This window comes from Syngnathus scovelli, chromosome 12, assembly GCF_024217435.2.
Source record: "Syngnathus scovelli strain Florida chromosome 12, RoL_Ssco_1.2, whole genome shotgun sequence".
NCBI classification, from domain to species: domain Eukaryota; kingdom Metazoa; phylum Chordata; class Actinopteri; order Syngnathiformes; family Syngnathidae; genus Syngnathus; species Syngnathus scovelli.
In genome coordinates, this window is record NC_090858.1 from 7,207,757 (window position 1) to 7,227,978 (window position 20,222).

At 41.0% G+C, this 20,222-nt stretch overlaps 1 protein-coding gene across 21 annotated transcripts in view; it reads left to right on the top strand.

The window, feature by feature from the left end:
• Positions 1 to 20,222, top strand: part of dst (dystonin) — a 77,703-nt gene that overhangs the window by 23,120 nt on the left and 34,361 nt on the right. For 19 of the 21 annotated variants that reach the window (XM_049736135.2, XM_049736141.2, XM_049736130.2 and 16 more), the window contains 25 exons: positions 569 to 662; positions 1,002 to 1,156; positions 1,239 to 1,659; positions 1,746 to 1,874; positions 1,951 to 2,028; positions 2,098 to 2,259; positions 2,375 to 2,479; positions 2,578 to 2,673; positions 2,742 to 2,867; positions 2,959 to 3,111; positions 3,225 to 3,379; positions 3,457 to 3,583; positions 3,658 to 3,841; positions 3,915 to 4,072; positions 4,144 to 4,322; positions 4,410 to 4,548; positions 4,621 to 4,814; positions 4,905 to 5,067; positions 5,170 to 5,253; positions 5,311 to 5,418; positions 5,491 to 5,589; positions 11,455 to 11,601; positions 12,498 to 12,586; positions 12,687 to 12,795; positions 13,308 to 20,180. In XM_049736135.2, coding sequence (XP_049592092.1) covers positions 569 to 662; positions 1,002 to 1,156; positions 1,239 to 1,659; positions 1,746 to 1,874; positions 1,951 to 2,028; positions 2,098 to 2,259; positions 2,375 to 2,479; positions 2,578 to 2,673; positions 2,742 to 2,867; positions 2,959 to 3,111; positions 3,225 to 3,379; positions 3,457 to 3,583; positions 3,658 to 3,841; positions 3,915 to 4,072; positions 4,144 to 4,322; positions 4,410 to 4,548; positions 4,621 to 4,814; positions 4,905 to 5,067; positions 5,170 to 5,253; positions 5,311 to 5,418; positions 5,491 to 5,589; positions 11,455 to 11,601; positions 12,498 to 12,586; positions 12,687 to 12,795; positions 13,308 to 20,180 — 10,327 coding nt within the window. Of the gene's footprint in view, positions 1 to 195; positions 475 to 568; positions 663 to 1,001; positions 1,157 to 1,238; positions 1,660 to 1,745; positions 1,875 to 1,950; positions 2,029 to 2,097; positions 2,260 to 2,374; positions 2,480 to 2,577; positions 2,674 to 2,741; positions 2,868 to 2,958; positions 3,112 to 3,224; positions 3,380 to 3,456; positions 3,584 to 3,657; positions 3,842 to 3,914; positions 4,073 to 4,143; positions 4,323 to 4,409; positions 4,549 to 4,620; positions 4,815 to 4,904; positions 5,068 to 5,169; positions 5,254 to 5,310; positions 5,419 to 5,490; positions 5,590 to 11,454; positions 11,602 to 12,497; positions 12,587 to 12,686; positions 12,796 to 13,307; positions 20,181 to 20,222 lie in introns of those variants that run through there. The other 2 variants (XM_049736148.2, XM_049736149.2) reach the window with 2 other exon arrangements.

The window sequence follows — 20,222 nt, forward strand, 5'->3', positions numbered from 1 at the left end:
TTTGTACAAATCAGCATATCCAGCCTTGCCTTTGTGGTCTTTAAACACTCCATATTAGCGGCATTGAAAGAAGGGTGTGTTTTAAAAACTGTCAGACAGCAAAGGAGCACTGTCTCAACCTGCTGTGTGATTTTAGTTCGCCTGAGGACAGAATATTATTTCAGGGTGGGTTGGCCTCACACCCTCCTTCACCTAACTCTGCTATAAATAAGAGCATGTTGACATCTCTTCCATCTGTTTGGTAATTTTTAGAGGTTCAGATCTAAACAGTGGACCATGAGAGAATATTAGATCAGTGGACAGCGAAGAGCGATAGATAGAAAAGATGGCGTACCTAAGCAGGGTGTCATCGACTAGTAACAGTAGTTTTAACAGCTATGGTTCCAGTGACAACGGCTTCATTAGAACCAGATCGGAACCTTTCCTAATGAATAACGCTTTTGTTCTTAATAACAATATCTCCTTTGGATCCAGGTGGGTTACCTGCTCGGTCTCGAATGTGGCGCTTGCATTTTTTTATTTGTACATAGTAATACATGAAAATATTATTGTTGTTTTTTTTTTGCAGGCTTGAGACGCTGCAGCAGATTGCCAACAGGGTTCAGCGAGACTGTGTTCACGGCGAGGACAAGTTGGGGCTGGCAAGACTTTCTCTGCAATCTGTGAGTTTTGTATTTTATTCTTAATTTACATGGTTATAAAAATATAATACATTTGTAAGTGCTCATAGCACAAAAATACATTCATATATTGACCTAAAAGGGGGCAATTACAAGAAATAAAATAAAACACTGATGTATAGACCTCATAAGGAAAAAAAATAGACAGGCCTTCATTCAATTTAATTTCATTTATTTTTATGTTTCAAAGATTTTCCATGAAGTAAATGATTTATTGAGTGACACAGCAAAAGCAGTATGTTTTTTGGCAAAAGCACCAAATGAACTGTTTTGTTTGTTTTATTTTCCCAGGATATTAAACATCTTGTTTTATTTTCCCAGGATGTTAAACGTCTTGAATCTGGCATCCATCTCCTAAATGAAGCTGAGATCGCGGGCTACCTTTCGGAGTGCGAGAACATCCTGAGACAACAAGTAGTGGACATCCAAGTTCTTCTCGATGGAAAATATCCATTCACAGATCAACTAGTTCGAAGGTAAAAATTAATTTTATGACCTCCTATTGAACATCCTAAAATGCTGGCTGAATATCGACATCACACAATGTTTGTAACCCAGGGTATCAAATCTACGAGACGATCTTCTCTCCCTGAGAGCGCAGTGTGCCTCTTTGTACAACAAAGGCCGCACTGTAACGACCGAGCAGACCAAAATGATGATCTCGGGCATCACGCAGAGCCTGAATTCTGGCTATTCCCAGAACATGAGCCGAACTCCTGCACTCACCCAGGGAGGCATCGATACCTCCACATTCACCTCGAGCCTTACGCCGTCCTTGAGCCGTGGACTGCAGTCTGCTTCAGAGCAAAGCTATATGAGCAGCGCTGACAATATGGAGCCAGGCATCCTCAGGCTAATCGCACCCATGCACATCCCCAAGCCCTTAATGAGGTCCACACTGACCGATTCCAGCTTGACAGAAGCTGAGGTGAACATGGAATACATTCAGGACCTGTTGAAATGGGTGGAGGACATGCAGGTGAGCCATCAAGGTTTTACATTCGTCTATCTTGCATTTTTTATCCAGCTATAAGCTAATCACCTGAATTTCTTTCTTTTTTTCAGTTGCAATTAGATCGCTCTGAATGGGGATCTGACATGCCAAGCGTGGCGACGCACTTAGAAAACCACAAAGCGGTACAAAGAGCTATCGAAGAATTCCAAATGAGTCTGAAAGAGGCCAAACTGAGTGAAGTGAGCAATCCCGTATGACGAATGAGCAAACTGTTTCATCTGTTTGAAATCTAATGAGTTTTATTATTCCCCGCAGATGCAAATGGAACTACCCTTGAAACAAACCTACTCTGACAAATTAAGCAGTCTGGAAAAGCAGTATGAAAAACTTTTGGTAAGTCATATCAGTCTGAATCTTTAAGGCTTCTTATCTCATTTGAATTTATAAACGTTTGCTTTTCAGAGGTGTTCAAAGGAGCGACAAAGCAACCTGGAGAGCCTGCACGACTTTGTGTCTCAGGCAACACGTGAGCTCATCTGGCTTAACGAGAAGGAGGAAGAGGAGGTCGCATTTGACTGGAGTGATCGCAACAGCAACATATCCAAGAAAAGAGACTACCATGCTGTGAGTTTCTCACAAATGCTTCCCAGTGAATACATGTTAGCGTGCTCCGGGGGTGCAGCGACAAGTTCTTTGTTTTTTTGCCGTAAGTCAGAAATCCGTTAATGTGTCCAAACAGGATCTGATGAAGGAGCTTGATGAAAAGGAAGAAGTGATCAAGTCTGTACAAGACTTCGCGGAGCGTCTTCTTTTTAAGAGTCACCCAGCTCGGTTAACTATTGAAGTAAGCCAACCTTTTATTCTTGCAGTGCTGTCTCCACCCTGTGTGCTATTATTGAAATTCAATGGAGACTTTAATTTCTTTAATGCGATTCCTGACAGGCATACAGAGCTGCCATGAAGACGCAGTGGAGTTGGATCCTGCAGTTGTGCTCGTGTGTGGAACAGCATCTAAGGGACAATGCTGTTTATTTTGAGGTGCGTCCTCCCTTTAACTTCCATCTGCTTTGTGTGGCCACCGCTCACAACTCTTTTCCCTTTTGCAGTTTTTCAGTGATGCCAAAGAAGCCATGGACTTCCTTCGAAGCTTGCAAGAGGCCATTCAGAGAAAGTACAGCTGTGACCGAACCAGCAGCTTGCACAGACTGGAGGATCTGCTTCAGGAATCCATGGTAAACTTGCATCGGCATGCAGGGCATTCACAGAGATACTTTTAATGAAATCTGAAGGTGACAACACTGCTTGGGGCTTGTATCGCTTTAGGAAGAGAAAGAGCAACTTCTTCAATACTGCAACACGGTAGCCGGGCTGATGGGTCGGGCTAAGAATATTGTGCAGCTCAAGCCGAGGAACCCTGACAGCACTCTTCGATCTTCCATCCCTGTCAAAGCCATCTGTGATTATCGACAAATAGAGGTGCAGCTAATCTCATCAGTAATTGTGTTAAAAAGATTCTGAACTCCCTGATTAGTTAATTACTTATTAGCAATCATTTTGCGTACTACTGCGTTTGTATCACTTTCTTTCAGATAACCATTTATAAAGAGGATGAGTGCGTGCTGGCCAACAACAATCATCGGGCCAAGTGGAAAGTGATCAACCCTGCAGGCAATGAGGCCATGGTGCCCTCTGTCTGTTTCACCGTGCCCCCACCTAACAAAGAAGCTATGGAGATGGCTTCAAAGTAAGATGCTTACCTCCATTATTTGATTGCGTGTACTGCGTATGATGTGTTGAAACAAGCGTATTATTTTCTTCCAGAACGGAAGAATTATACCAGAATGTCCTCTCACTTTGGCATCACTCCCACATCAACATGAAAAGTGTGGCGTCTTGGCACTGTCTCATGGCTGATATACGCACCATCCGCCACTGGAACGTAGCTTCTGTATGTTCTTTAGGTGTTGACCTTCTCATTCACAATCCACATGACATTGTTCACATTTTCTTTCCATGTTGCAGTTTAAAACGATGCTACCAGGTGAGCATCAGCAAGTTTTGAGCAACCTTCATTCTCATTTCGATGAGTTCTTGGAAGACTGTGAGGAGTCTGAGGTGTTCACCGTGGCAGACTGTGCTCAGCTGGAGAGAGACGTTGCAGGCTGCAAGGAATACTACCAAGAACTACTCAAATCTGCTGAGCGAGGCAAGGAAATGTCTGTCATTTCAAATCTAAAATCTGGAACTTATTACAAACGAGTTCTGTTTGTGTTAAACAGAGGAACACGAGGAGTCTTTGTACAATGATTACATCTCAGAAATACGCAACTTCCGGATGCATCTGGAGACCCATGAAGAGCAACTGATCAGGAAAATCCGCACGCCTCTGGACAGAGACGACATGTACCAGAGTCTGCAGCGCATCACGGAGCAAGAGGTCTGATTTGTTGTGGAACATTTAGGAAGTTATTTTTTTGTAATCATGTTTCATTTTTACCCATTTTGTAGAAGAAAATGGAAGAGCTGCATAAATTTAAGGAAGACCTGGATAACATAAATGAGAAATGTGAGGTGTTCCTCAGACAAGCTGCCGGCTTTCCATCAGCTCAGACTCTCTCTAACGAACTCAGCATTGTGCTTCAGAGCATGAGCCAAGTGCACTCCATGTCTTCTATATACATGGACAAGTGAGTGTGAATTTATTTTTGATCAACAGAATCTAAAGCTTGGGGCAAAGAGACAATAAAGTTTGTTGTGTTTGACATGTGTGGCAGACTGAAGACGATCAGTTTGGTAGTGAAGCACAGCCAGAGTGCAGAGGCTTTGGTGAAGGCCTACGAATCCAAACTCTATGAGGAAGATGCGATCAACTCTGACCTTCAGTCTATTGAAACAGTCACTGCCATACTCAAGGTGGTGCACATTTCCAACCTCTACAGTATATTATTGCCCATTTTGAATAAATATTCGTCCTTCTAATTGTAGCAATGGCGAACCGAGATTGACGAAAACCAGGAAGTCTTCCACAATCTGGAGGATGAACTGCAGAAAGCCCGACTCACCAGTGACCGCATGTTTAAGTCCCACAACGAGCGTGACTTTGATCTGGACTGGCATAAGGAGAAAGCCGACCAACTGAATGAGAGATGGCGCAACATTCACTCCCAAATTGATAGCAGGTAAAAGTAAATAAATTGTGGATTGAGGGAGGTAAACATGGCAGAGGGTCTCTTCCATGACACAAGTTTTTTTTTTTTTTTTTTTTTTAGGCTTAGAGATTTGGATGCCAACAGCCAATTCCTGAAGCTTTACAAAGACTCCTACAGTAGTCTAGACGAATGGATTCGAGAAGTTGAGACAGAACAGATAATGGCCCAAGAAAATAAGCCAGAAGATAGCAAGGCTTTTGCTGAAGTGTTGAACAAACAGAAGGTAAAGCAATAGCCGACTTAACCGTTTGTATGTCGTATGATGAATAGCACACACTTGTATATCAAATATTTATGTACATTATATGCTCTGTTTCTTGTTTAGGTTCTTGTTGCTGAAATTGAACAAAAGCAGAGCCAGATTGATGAATGTCAGAAGTACTCAGAACAGTGCTCCTCTGTCATCAAGGTAAACTACTGTATTTAAACTGAGTTCCACCATTTTCCACAATGTAAATGTTTTTAGGATTATGAGCTCCTGCTGATGACCTTCAGAGCGATGGTTGATTCCCAACACAAATCTCCTCTCAAGAAACGCAAGATGCAGAGCTCTTCTGATATCATCCAGCAGGAGGTAATTGATCTGACTTTTTATTTATTTAATGCATGTATCTTTATGTCTCAACAATGTTTTTCTTTTCACCAGTTTATGGATCTTCGCACGCGCTATACAGCCCTTGTGACCCTCATGACACAGTATGTGAAGTTTGCAAGTGAAACCCTGAAGAGAGCAGAAGACGAGGAGGTGAGATTGTCAAATTTTTAATTTTTTTTCCTCCTTACAGCAAAACATTTTGGCTGATGTGAATGCTGTGAAGCCCTTCTCGTATTTGCATGTTCTTGTGGTGTCTCATTAAACTCCTTTTGCTATTTTTTTAAGCTTTCTCACTTAGCTCTTTTCCAAAGGTTTTATTTGGTTGTTGGCTTATACAAAGACTATCATGTTACTATTTTGTGGTCATGCTGGTGACTTTTTTGGGGGGAAGGAGCTGGAGTTTTAAGGATCTTTACTTTTGGTCTTATGGGAGAGTAAAGGCTCTTTAGTGAATTTTAAGTGTTACATTGATAAATCGTGGAGGTTTTTGGTTGTGTCATGATGACATTCCTGGTTCTTGCTTAAGCTTGCTTCCGCACTCTTCCAAAAGGGAAAAGGTCAATGTTGTTACGCGTACCATGATGGATAACTTATTGTTTTGCATTTTAGAACAAAATGGCTTTTGAAAGAGCAGAGAATGCAAAAAGGACAGAGAGTGCGGAGCTCCAAAAAACTGCAGGGGATGTAAAACTTAACCAACTTAATCTCCTGGTGCGTGAACAAGAGGCCTTGCTGATTGAAAGACAAGCACAGTCGCAAAGGCTGGAAGGAGAACTAAAAACACAACAGCGGATGAATGACGATCTAACGTTTCAGAAATCGCAGCTTGAGCATGATGTTCGTCAGTATCAGGCCAAATTGGAGAGATTAATGGCTGACAAAGCTGCCAGTGAGCAAGAACTAAGTCATTCTAAATTGTTAATTGAGCAGGCAGAGGCCAAGTGGTCCAACGCTCAGAGGAAACTGGAGGACCTTGTCAATGAAAACCAAGTTCTTATGGACCAAAGTCCCACATTTCAGAGAAAAATAATAGAGGAGGAAATTAAAAAGGAAAATGTTCAAAGCGATATCCAAAGTGATTATTCCAGTGAGTCCCATTCAAACATACTTAGAGAATATCAAAGATTAAAAGAGGATATACAGCAAAAATATGATGAGCTAGCCATGGTCCAGAAGCGAGCAGAAATGTCTGAGGAGAAAGCTCAAAGTTATAAAAAGCTGTTGGATGATAGAGATAACCGACTCAAGAAGCTTCAGCTGGACATGGAATCAGAGAGGTTTAGCCTGAGAGAGAAATTAGAAGATCTTCACCAGGAGACACTAACCTTGCAACAAACAATCTCTGAACTTCAAGAGGAAATCAGAGCACTTAACAGAGCAAAATCCTCACTGGAGCAAAATTCTTTTTTCCAAAATACAGAGGTTGAAGGTCTCAAGGAACAGCTGAAGATTACTCAAGGAGAAATTCACAGAAGGAGCTCCTTGGATCAGGATAACATTCAAAAGATTAGCAGTTTGGAGGAAGACCTTGCTTCAAAGCAGGTGGTGATAAATCAACTGAACTTGAAATGTACTGAGCTTAGAAGATTAAACATGTCGTCCGAAAGTGATTTGAAAGCTCTTCAGCTTCACACTGAGTCGGTCGAAAAAGACAGATCCTATTTAGAGCTAAAGATGAAGTCTTTGAAGAGTGAAATTCAGAACTGGAAGGACCTGCTTCAAGAGGCCAAAGAGGAAGTTACAGTCATGAAGAGATCAGAGCAAGAGTGTCTGTTTAAATGTAAAAGTCTCGAGGCAGGCATTCAAAATTGTGAATTTGTGGCTTCTCAGTTACAAAAGAAAGCAGATGAGTCAAAGCAGGTAAATGCTGACTTGGAAAATAGTTTGAAGAATGCAAAGGAGAAACACGAGCAAGCGCTAATGGAAATAGAGAGAAAAGATCAACAAATTGAAATTCTAAAGTCTCAGGTAGAAGCAGCGAAATCACAGGTCAAAATTATTGAGGCAGAGCTCAATACAAAATCCCAGAACTCCCATGAGCTTCAAGTAAAATTGCAAGATCGCAGTGAGCATATGAAGAACTTAACGGAAGAAAATAGCACATTCAACTGCAACGTCACGAGCTACCAGAGAGAAATAACAGCGCTGAAATCTGACCTTAAGTCTGCCTTAGCTGAAAAAGAGATAGCAGAGCGTAAGGTCCACATACAAAGTGCTGAGATTGATGATTTGAACACAATGTTGAAAAGCAAAAATTCAGAAATTCAGAAGGGATCTTCTGTGATAAGCAAACATCTCAGCAAAGTAAAATCATTAGAAGATGAGCTCTTCAAATATGAGCACAATGTCAAGGGCCCAACACAGAGCTCAGACAAAATGACAGGGAATTTAAAGCAGGAGATACTTACTCTCCAAATGGAGAAAAACGCTGCAGAGAAAAATGTTGAAAACTTGACAGCTAAAGTATTAGAGTTGAGCGCTTCTCTGCAGAAAGTAAAAGAGGAATGGGCTAAAGAGAGTAAAGAAAGGAAAAACAAAGAATCTAGAATAACGCAGCTTGAATGGGAGCAAGAGAAAAATCAAACATTGACAAAAGGAATGTCTAACTTCGACCAATCCCAGTCAAATCTCCAACATGAAAATTTGGCCCTTAAGAGAGAGAAAACTGATGCTCAAGGGAAAAGTATCTCATTGGAATCTCAAATCTTATTGTTGAGGGAAAAGCTTCAGTGCAACAACGCAGAAGCAGAGAGAGTGCAAAAAGAAAACTCTCTTCTCAGAGTGAGGACACAGCTGATGGAGGAGCAAGTTGGGAAGTGCAAGAGAATGCTTGAGGAATTGAAAAACAAGCTAGAACTACAGAGGCAGGGCTATGAAAGGCACCTGATGTTAGTGCAGACAGAAATGGAAAAGAAAGTGATGTTAGCAAAGTCCGAAATCACGAGTGAGACAGATGTGTCACAAAAGCCTTCGTATAGTTCAGAATTAGAAGAGATGCTCAATGAATATCTCAAAGAGGAGATCCAAGTATTAAATGTAGCCCCACGAATGACATTGGAATCAAAGCAGCAAGTGGGCAACAGATTGGAGAAATTGGAGCAAGAAAAAAATATGCATGACCAAGATTTACTAAATGCAAGATCGCAAAATACTCAACCTGAAGAGGACAAACTTCAACTATACTCAAAGGTGAATGCTTCACCAAGTAAGGCTCGTTCAACGCAGCTCCTACAAGATGCTTATAAAGTGACGCCAATGGACGCCACCTTCCAACCTGGACCAATCAATTCAAACACCAAAGAGGTTCCGACTCTTCCGAGGGTTCCAACTGAGAAGGAAAACCAGAGATTTAGGAAACAGGAAGTCAGCAAAGATGCCCATCAGTCTTTGAAAGACTCTGAGACTGCGATGCTCAAAATGCAGAAAGGAGAACCACAATGCAGCAAGGAAGAGGAGAATCCGCTAATGAAAAGCTCAATCGAGGTACGGGACCAAGTCTTTGTGTCACCAGTCAATTTACCTCTACAATTTTCTTCTGTTATTTCTAACCAAAAGCTGTTTCAATTTCCAATTCACAGATGGCAACATTGAAGAAAGAAGACATTCTAATAGACTTCAAACAAGATGAAATCAAAGTCATTCCTAGTGAGACAACTTTGACGAGTTCAAGTCCTCAATATACGACCGAAACATATCAGATTTACTCATGTAACGATTTGATCCCCAAAACGCAGGGATACATGTCCCTGTCTGTACCCATAGAGTACCAGAAAGAAACACACAGTGTCCTTACAACAACAAGATATCATCTCAAAGAATCTCCCGAAGTAAGAAATAAGTCCATGAAAAGTGCTCCAGAAAGCAGGGACAGCTTCAGGTTGTGGAACACAACAGCTTTGAATCTCACTGATCTCAAAAGAAGCACAGTTATTCAAAACCTAATCAAATATAAGATCTTGGATGAAGACATTTTCCATAAATTTGAGAAAGGACTGATCTCAATAGACAAAGTACAAGCATCAATCGCGCCCTATGTCGGCAAACCAACTTCCATCGCCGGAATATATGTGGAGTCGAGTAAGAAAAAAACTTCCTTCTTCGAGGCGGCCGAGAAGGGTTTCTTGGCAAAGGTGTACGCTTTGGAATTTCTGCAATCTCAGGCAGCGACAGGAAGTCTCACTGATCTGACCACGGGCCAGATATACTCCTTAGACGAGGCTCTTGAGAGAGGAATTTTTGATTCAAGCTTAAAAGATAAACTGATGGAGGCTGAGAAAGCTTTTCGTGGCTATATGCACGCTGGCAAAAGGTTGTCTGTGTTCCAAGCGATGGAGGCGAGTATTCTTGAGCGATACAAAGGCAAGAAGATCCTTGAAGTACAGATAGCCACCGGTGGAGTGGTTAACCCGGAGGGCGGTTTCAGAATGCCGCCGAGCGTTGCTATTGATCATGGCTTCCTAAACAAGGAGACTCTTCAAATTCTGTACGATCCAGTCCGCAATCCCAAAGGTTTCCACAACCCTGATACTGGACAGAGAGCGTACTACTGTGAAATACTAAAGGCGTGTCTTTATGACATTGACGGTGGAGTTCTCCTCCTTCCACTTGGGGACCGGCATCTTACCAGTAGCTCTCCCACACGTTCCCACCGTGTGTCTGTTGTCAGCAGCAGCCGTGGGACTGAGATGTCTACCCATGAAGCTTTCAAGAAGAAACACATCGACAAGCAGACCTACCTGTTTCTGTCACAGCAGGAGAGTGAATGGCATGAGACGCCTGTAGATGACGGCAACGGAGTTTTGCGTCACATCATCACAGATGTCAAAAATGGAAGAAAGCTGTGTCTAGAGTCTGCTCTCAGTCAGAGGTTTCTTGAAGAGTCTGAGCTAGAACGCTACAGGAACGGCCAGCTTAGTATCTATGAGATTGCCGACATCATATTTTCAAGAATGGTTGTTGTGGAGGATGTAAACAGCCCCATTGCTGGTCTTTGGGACCTCACTCGGAAGAAGAGGCTGTCAGTTCTTGAGGGATTTCAACAGGGTTTTACTGACGGGTCCACTGCCTTGAAATTGCTGGAGGCCCAAGCCTGCACCGGAGGTATTTGTGACCCCTTCTCCGGGGAGAAATTTACAGTTAGTGATGCGATTAGTAAAGGTCTTTTAAATGACAAGCTTGCGCAGAAACTACAGCAGTTTGAGCAGGTATTCAATGGCATCACTCACCCCAAGACTGCAAAGTCTGTGTCCATCACTCAGGCAGTCCAGGAAAATATTTTACCCAAGGATGTTGGCACACGCTGTATCGAGTTCCAGCTGCTGACTGGTGGATTGATCAACCCTGACACCCACGACCGAGTCTCACTGGAGGAAGTCATTCAGAGAGGCCTTGTTGACAAAGCCACGGCCTCAGCTATCAAAGATGAAAAATCCCACACCAAAAGCCTCACTTGTCCAAAGACCAAGAGACGAATCACATTCAAAGAAGCGCTTGAAAGAAGCGTTTATGACTGCCACACTGGTTTAAGATTACTTGAGGCTACTAAAGGTCAAGAATTTGGATCTTTATCAACTTTTCTTCCCAGGAAGTTGAAATAAAAACTTGTGGGCATTCTTGTTAAAATACTGGAAATAGGATTTATTTTGGCTCGACGTGTAGCTATATTATTTTCTTTGCTTAAATAATGTGTACGTAAGCATGGGATCATTGCGCTTGCCTTCATTTTATGTTGCCACAGTTCTTTTACTAATTATTAGACCTTTTAAGTTTTTACTTATAATGGATGGAATATAGTTTCAGATGAATTTAGGAGTTTGCTGTATTTCAAATGTCATCCCCTTTGGGTCCAATAGAAGTATGAAAACTATTCCCATCTGAAACCCTGTACCATTTCCCCGCCCCGGTCAGTTTTTGGGTCTGTTTTATCATAATCGGTTGAGGAAATTGAGATTCAACAGTTTTGTTTTTCTGTACAATTTATAGTCATTCTCTTACCCCTGACTGTTGTAATTCCAGAGATCGGTGGATGAAGAAAAGCGAGAGCATGGTGATAAAGTTAGCAAACTATTAGGTTGGATGTCTAATGTGAAACAGAATGCGAGCAATGAGGGAAATACTCTGAAAGATAGTAATGCCAACAGAGATGCTTCAAATAACTCCCAGGTAATAATATGTATTTGTTTAGTTGTTGTTAACTTGATAAAAAAATACTTTCAGGATTTGTGTTCTTATCCTATTATGTGACTTTTAATAAAAACCCATCTTTCCGATCTGCTTACTCAATATATATTTGACACTATAAAGGGATATTTTATTAATCAAATCAAGTGCTCAGTCTGATACAAACTCCCCTTACTGTTGCACAAGCACCCATGTTTCAGACAGAGCATCTTGAAAATAAATTTATTTCGTTCACTTTAAATAGTGTGAAAGCCCATTTGTAATATCAAGCAAGTAATTCCTTTTAAAAAAAATACCAATAACGAATTTAAAGGCTTTCAATACTAACCCAGTGTACTTTTCATATTGCTATGCAGTTCTATAGTTAATTTTATTCACAACAATATTAGTTATGATGTTAGAAAACAGCACACCAGTTTGTCACAAACCACTGTCCCCTTATCAAACAATTGCATATATATTTGTATTTGGATTCAATATAGCACTTCTAATCCTCACAAGTGGCAAAAGTGAATCACATTTCACCATCACTGTTCTATTCATTATTTTGCACAAATATCAGTCGACTTCATGACCACAATAAATTATGGCTATGCATAGAGTGGCCACAATTTGACCCTCAGTGAGGTATTAAATTAACAATATGGGCAAAATATATGTGAATCTCTGTTGAAGTTCTGCGTCAGTGCTCGGGATTTCACTTCCTTATCTTTATAACAGGATTTATTTATTGAGTTATATCTCATTCGATTGTACGGGCGCTTCTAGTAATGTTATAGCCTGTGAGTGTATTCAACCAAAGCAAAGTGTCTAAAATACGTACATGATTTGTACTCTCTTGATAAAACTATTGACCAAGTGATTGTTGGATGTTGTAGGTCTCCATGGAGGAAATGGTTACTAAGAAAGAGCAGATTGCGGAAGCTATTAGGGCCACAGAAATGATGCTGAACAAACACAGTGAAAAGTAAGTCAGGCAATTACATAACTGACATGTACAACACTGTCTATGTGCAACATATGAATTAAAAAACAGATTTTTTTTTTTTTTTTATCTTCACTTACAGGATGTCAGAAGAGGAGAAAGAAAAAGCCCAGGAACAGTTGAAGGAGCTCAGTCAGGCCTACAGTGACCTTTCCCAGCATTGTTCTGATCAGCCCACACATGAACATGAGGTTGGAAATTGTGCTTTTACTCAATGGAATGCGTTTGTATTTTGTAATGACCTCACAAGGAGTGTTATCAGATTGTTCATTGCATGATAATCCCTTTCCATTCTTCTTTGTAGCAATCAGTCCAACACATCTCTAATTATCGCGCTACTTCATTATTTTCAATTGAAAAAACTGCATTATGATATTTGCAACCAGATCATTGGAGTATGCTGTAAACATGCTTAGCCATGTCTGTTTCGGTCTTTATGCTGATGTTCAACTACCTAATAAGGTTGATTCTGTGTGATGTGACTAACAAACACTTTCCGCAACAAGTTGAAGCATGATTGCTTTCACTGTACGCTGACGGCCTGACACTTTCTTGTTCGCAACGCTGATGCAGTGTTGAACTCATGCACGTGATCTTTAACATATTGGTCTACTGGTGAGTACATATTTGCCTTGATTTTGAATACATAAAGTGTTATAATAATTAGATCAGCAATAACTGGTATTATTCTCCTTTTTCATAGGACTTGAAAGCCACCAGTAGCATGGACTGTATCTGGACCCAGGCAATGGATGGCCTGAGTAATGACATGATTGGGTTTCTCCTTCCGACCCCAGACCAGTCTCAGTCTGAGTCTCAGATGTGCTGGGATGATGTTCTCGAACACGATGCTCCTCACACATCGACAACTGGGAATTATTTGCAGGAGTTAAACATGGAGAACAAGTGCATAGAGGATTCAGACGTGACCTCCGTGTCCATCTGCGACGTCGCAGCAGCAGCGAGGGAAGCGTCCACGGTCGACGAGCTTGTCGTAAAGATGATAGAAGTCAAGCAAGTCAGTGATGGACTGAATGTGGCCTACTCGGGAGATACGGTGACGCTTAAGACAGCGTTTCAGGAAGGGCTCATTCCTGCTTCTGTCTATGTTAACATTCTCCAGAGGCAAAAAATGGCGCACGACCATTCTAATGCAAATGAGACTCATTTAGAAGCCATGCAGGTTAATAGACTGATACTGGAGTGCATAAGTGGGAATAAATCAGTGACACCAGGGAGAACTGTTACCACTATGACATCTGTCCACAACCTAGACAGAATATCAAAGTTGAATCCCTCTGAGGAAAATGTTGCTGCCCCAACAGAAAAGGATAATACAAGAGCAACACAAACAGTTAATTCTTCCTCCGGCAACTTGGATAATGGGGATGGAGTAAGAGTAGATGCAGAAGTTCAGTGTGATTTGATGAGTTTTAGCAGTACACTCATCGTACTTGGGAACAGGCATCAGTTCATAGGCCTCGTGTTGCCTCGGCCGAATGAATGCCAGTTTAGTGCCGCATCATCGGAATACTATGAGCGTCGCAGCACTGATGTGTTTGAAAGCAGGCTGCTCAGCAGTAGATGGAAAGTTGCAGCTTTTTATATCCCAGAAAATTCAGAGATTGTGGATATCAATGGTGCCGTACAAAATGGTTACATTGACGTTTACACGGCAGACATCTTAAAATCCATCGAAATCCCTGATGAGTTTCTCGATGTTGATCACCTTGAGGAAAAGTTTTCATCTTGGCTCATGTATCGAAAACTCAAAGTAGATGGACGTAGTCATGATGGAGTTGTGTTTACTCCTTCGGAGACAAAGCAGCTTTTTACATCCTACCTAATGATAAATAGTTACATCGACCCAAAGTCTCAAAATAGGGTTTTAATACTTGACAAGCCCTTAATTAAAATGATCCATTTATTTCTTGAAGATTCTGGATTATATGATAGCACCCAACGCAGTATGGTGCCTTGGACTGTCCATACTGAAGATCTTTCGGAGCAGGAGGACTTTGAGGTGCCATTCATAAGTGAGAAAGCAGAAGAAATGGTGATAAACACGAAGAATTACAAAATCATTCCTCATCATTTTGTCCCCTCATTTGATGGGGTACTTGACGGCAACATAAATGTAAATGATGATCTAAAAATGGATTGCATGGATAATGGCACAGAAGCCGTAACGCTCACTGAAAGACCAACAGACTACCAAACGCTTGATGATCATTTATATATTGAGGATCAATATGATGCTAATGATGTTTACAAGATTCCAACAACCCAAGAGCTTGCTTTTATCAAAAGATGTAATGCTGACTCACTATCGGTGTGTTCAGAGGAAAGCAGCCATCAGCTTGCTGCTGAGCTTAGTGCTGAGCCATTGTGCAATGCATCAAGGACGATCAATAACACTACAGATGGTGATGTGTTTAAGGGAGGAAAACATCACAGTGATATTCAGTTGGATGCACAGTTTGAAGAAAAAAGCATTTTGGATGACACATCTGTCAATGACCTGGATGGAACAACTGAGGAGACGGAGGAAGCCATTTATTCAGAAGACTTGATTTATTCAGAAGGAAAGTGCAGCCAGCCTTACCCGGATGATGATAATCTTGGTCCTGTTGATGTGAGCGAAGACCGAGATACACATAATTCATCCAAGAGGAAGTCTTCTCTCCTGATAGAAGATGATATTGTTTCAGATGATGAGGCAGAAAAAAATGTAATGGAGATAAGTGATCATCATTCTTCTTCATTACTTTCTGGTCATGAGCCACTGATGATGTCACCCTCCCATAGGGAGGAGGTTTCTCCCGAGTGTGTCCTTCACTTGGAAGAATCAGGTTCACTCTCTGATGTCACCAACTCACTTAATGGAGTCAATACCTTGCTGGCTGATAAGCAGAATGAGTACCATGAAACTGCTGCTTCATCTTCACATTGTGCTATTGCACCAGAAAGCCACAGTGAGTCTTCCACTGATGTGAATCAATGTTACAAGGTTAACGCAATGTCCAGTGAGTATGATTTCTACAAAGCTGGAAATGTGACAACTTGCGAATTGGGAAAATCATCATTTTTGGTTTCCCCTTTTGCCGAGGCTGAGAAAAGCTGCTCATCACCTGGAGATGTGGTCAATGAATTAGATGTACAAGGTAGCTCTGTCACAAAAGATGGCGACAGACTCCAGCAGATATTTCTTCCTTCAGAGAGTGGTTATGATCTCAAACCTGAGCCGGATACTTCAAAGCGTGATCTGCTCAGTGAAAGAGTTTTGAACCCATCATCCTTTCCATCTGTTTCGTCTAATGAATTTACAGCAAAAAATCCCTATAATGATGAAAGTTGTGATATCGAATTTGTTCATCAGGAACAAACACTGACTGGTTTGAGATGCAGTCCAGTACACCCAGAAATAACAGAACCAAGTGATTCTGAGGAGAACTATCTCAACTCAAGGGAGGTATGTGTAGGAGAAACATGTCAACAGAATATAAATATGGCTGAATCAGTTTCAAGCCCACCCACTTCACCAGACTCCACCCAGAATTCTGTGATCGAAGTGAAACACAAAGGCACTATACTTACTGATCAAAATGGGTTGGATGTAGATCGAAAACCTCCAGTAGTTCCGGATATTTTGCTGAATAAAACCTTTAATGGAAGTGATGATGCACTCATTTCAGACAAAAATAAAACTGATGATGAAGTCCATGAAAGAAAGCCAGGGATGCTAACTGGAAATGTGAAAGACGAATATGATGCCTTAACAATGAAAGAGATAGAAGAGTCCATCGTCACCACTCGAAGAGATGAAGATAAATCTGATGTCCCAGCCAGAAAGGACAAAATGAAGACTCATATCTCAGCCACAAACAATGAAGAAGACTTTGGTGTTCAAATTAAAGAGGATGAAGAGTCATTTGATGCCCCAAGAGGAGCTATTCAAGAGGATGCGGACAATGTTCCTGGAAACATTGAAATGAATTCTGACAACCCTACGAGAAAAGATGAAGAGTGGTATGACGCCCCATCTATAAAAGATGAAGAGAACACCTTTTCACCAAATGGAAAGGATAAAGAATATTCCAGCGTGCCAATTAGAGTTGATGAAGTGAGGTCTTGCCCCCAACCTATAAAACAGGATACTGATGCTCCAACAGAACAAAATGAAGAGATTGATGCTCAAACTAAAAACTTGGAAGACAAGTCCATTGTTCTGCATGAAAAAGATGAAAATGGGTCTATTAACTCACTCATAAAACATGATGACGAGTTTCATACCCTCACTGGAAACACTGAAGATGAATACAATATCCTAACTACAAACGACAAAGAAAGTTCTGATATACCACTAACAAAAGATGAAGAAGGATCTCATGGATTTCAAGAAGAGCCTGATATACCGACCAGAAGAGATGATAAAAATCATAATGCTCTGCCAGTAAAAGATGAAGAGAGATCTGATGACTTGGCTAAAAAAGTGAAGCAAGAGCTCATCTTTTTAGATGCGCAACGTTTGAACAAAACTGAAACACAACAAGAGGGGAAAATCCGTGAAATGAAGCCTGGTTTTCTCGTCAAAAAAGATGAAGTAGGTGAAAATGATGGTGCATTAACTGGAAAAGAGGTTGAAGAATCAAATGGCACAAATGAAAGAAATGAAGAGTTGTCTAAAACTGGAAAAGATGAAAACAAGATCACAATTTCAACTGTAATAGATGAAGACTGCAGCACCCCACAAGAAAAAGATGAACAGGTTTATGACGCCTCACTAATGAATAATGAAGATGGACCAAGTGACCCAACAAGACCAAACAAATCCCATGACCACCTTGGAAATGATGAAGACTCTTTTGATACAATGAGAAAAACCGAAAAGGACTCAGATTCTCCAACTACAAGAGATGAAGCTGTGTCTTATGTCCCACTTATAAAAAATGAGAGTGGTTCTAATTCTCTACCTGTAAAAGATGATGAGCAGTCTGTTGCCCCACCTCAAAAGGAGGAAAAATATTCTGATGCCTTGCTATTGAAAGATGAAGAGCAGTATAACAACACAATTGGAAAGCCTAATTCTGATCCCCAAACTAGAAGGGACAAAGATGAGATGGTGGAGTGTGATGCTCTACCTGTGAATCGTGAAAACGAGTCTCCCTCAATAATGAAAGATAAAGAGGGATCGAATTGCACAACTGTAAATGTTAAATCATCTGATGGCCCAACTATAAAAAATAAAGCGAACTCAAACACACAAACTGGAAAAGAAGATTTTAAAGACCCAACTGGAAACACGATAGAGAAGTCAAATCACCAAATTAAAAGAATTGAAGACAACTCTGATGCTCCAGCAGCAAACGAGGAAAAGTGGTCTGATGCTCCAGCAGCAAACGATGAAAAGTGGTCCGATGCCACATTAATAAAAGGTGAAGGAGACTCTGAAAACTCAACTGGAGACTTTGAGACCCCAATTCATAGAGAGAACGAAGATTCAGATGCCCCATGTGGAATGCATGAGAGCAATGTTGTTCCAACAATAAAATATGAAAAAGGGTCTGATGCCTCACTTATAAAAGATAAACAAGGGTCTGATGACGCAACTGAAGAAGTTGAAGGGGAAGAGGAGTTTGATATCTCAACTACAAGAGACAAAAAAGACTCCAGTGCACAAAAAGACAACTCGGTTGCTCCAGCACAAAAAATTGAAGATAAGTCTGATGTCCAACCTCTGTCATATAAAGATACCGTGACTGGAAACATTTTCAACGAGTCTTGTGCCCCAGATAAAAGTGAGAAGGACTCTGAACTACCACCTTCAAAAGATGAAGAGGATTCTGAACCTCAAACCAGAACAAATGAAGACGATTCACATGAAGATGGGTCTTATTACCCGCATGGAAACGATCGAGAGAGCTATTGTATGCTACCTGGAAAAGATGGAGAGTATTCCAATGTCTTAACTGCAAAATATGAAACGGGTTCCGATGCCACTCTTGCAAAGTCTAATGCCTCAAATGGGATATATAAAGATGTGTCTGAAGTGTCACTTTTAAAAAATGAAGAAACATCTGAAATGCCAACTGGAATCATTAAAGAGGAGTCCAGCACTCTGAATAAACAAAATGAATCAGAGTTAGAACAAAATGAAGAAGGCTCTGATACTCTACCTGGAAAAGCTCAAGGCAACTGTTTTACTCCAATAAGAGAAGACAAGGGGGAGTTTGCAGGTCAAACTCTTGTAAAATATGAAAAGGAGTCTGACGTCTCAATTATAAAAGATATAATTGAGTATCCTGGCATATCCCAAAAAGAGTGTTGTATCCCAATTGAAGGCAATGAATTCTGGTCTCATACCTCATCAAGAAAAGACTCTGATGCTCAAATTAGAAAAGATGAAAAGGAGACTGATGCCCCAATGAGATTAGATGAAATCAGGTCAAACGTCTTACGTCCAAAGGATGAAGAGAAGTCTCTAATGCCAGCTGAAAGTATGCTAGAAGATTCTAGTACCACGTATAGGCAAAATGAACAAGACTCTGAAAACGCTGCCAAGTCTGATAACCAACTTGGAAATAATAACGGTAATCATTCTACTCCGACTGAAGATGGAGTGGAGTCTGATGTCATGCCTGTACAATATGAACAAGGGTCTGATTCTTTATTCCTAAAAGATGAAACGGCATCTCATGACACAATTAAAAAAAATCAAGAGTCTGATATCTCAACTACAAGAAATGAAGACTTGTATCATGCCACATCTATAAAAGCATTTGATGCCCAAACTAGAAGAAATGAAGAGGAAAAAGATGAAGAAGGCTGTGACATGCCTGCGAAACACATTGAAGAAGAGTCCAATAGCCCAGCTAGAAGAAACAAAGAACACTTTGGAAAAGATGAGTGCATTCCCCGGACTGGAAACATTGAAGAAACATTCCATGTTCCAACTAAAAAAGCTAAAGTCTCTGAAGATGTGTCTGAGAAGGATGATGAGAATGATCTAACTGGGAAAGTTGAAGAGAAATCCAATGTCCTGTCTAGAAGAGATGATAAAGCCTCTGATGCAGCACTTGGAAAAAAGAAATATGATTCTGATGCACCATCTGAAAAAGACGACTTTGATGCACCACCTGAAATTTTTGAACAGCGGTTTGAGCCCTTCCTAATAAATGAAGAGTTGAATACTCCAAAAGGAGATGCAGAAGGCTCTGATGTATTTCCTTCAAAATATGAAGGGTCATCTGAAGCCATGCTTGTAAAAGATAAGGAGAACTCTCCAACTGGAACAGATCATGAAGATGCAAAAGATGAACGAAACTCAGAATCTCCAATAGAAAAAGAGAAAGAGCAGTCACTTTCTCCCACCATCCAAATGCAGTTTCTACAGGTACTTCAAAGTGTCTCCTCAGCCCAAAACCTCTCAATGATCCAGGAAGTGATGGAGAGCCGTGCTTTAGGGAGTGATACTCACATCCTGGAATGTATCAAGGAGGAGAGCTCAGAGGATGAACTGCTGGCAGAGCAGTCGCCTATTCTCTCCGCCGACAATGTCGACGAGATCAAGAACCCGGTAAACCATCTCATCTATGGTGGAAATGACACCTAATTTCTC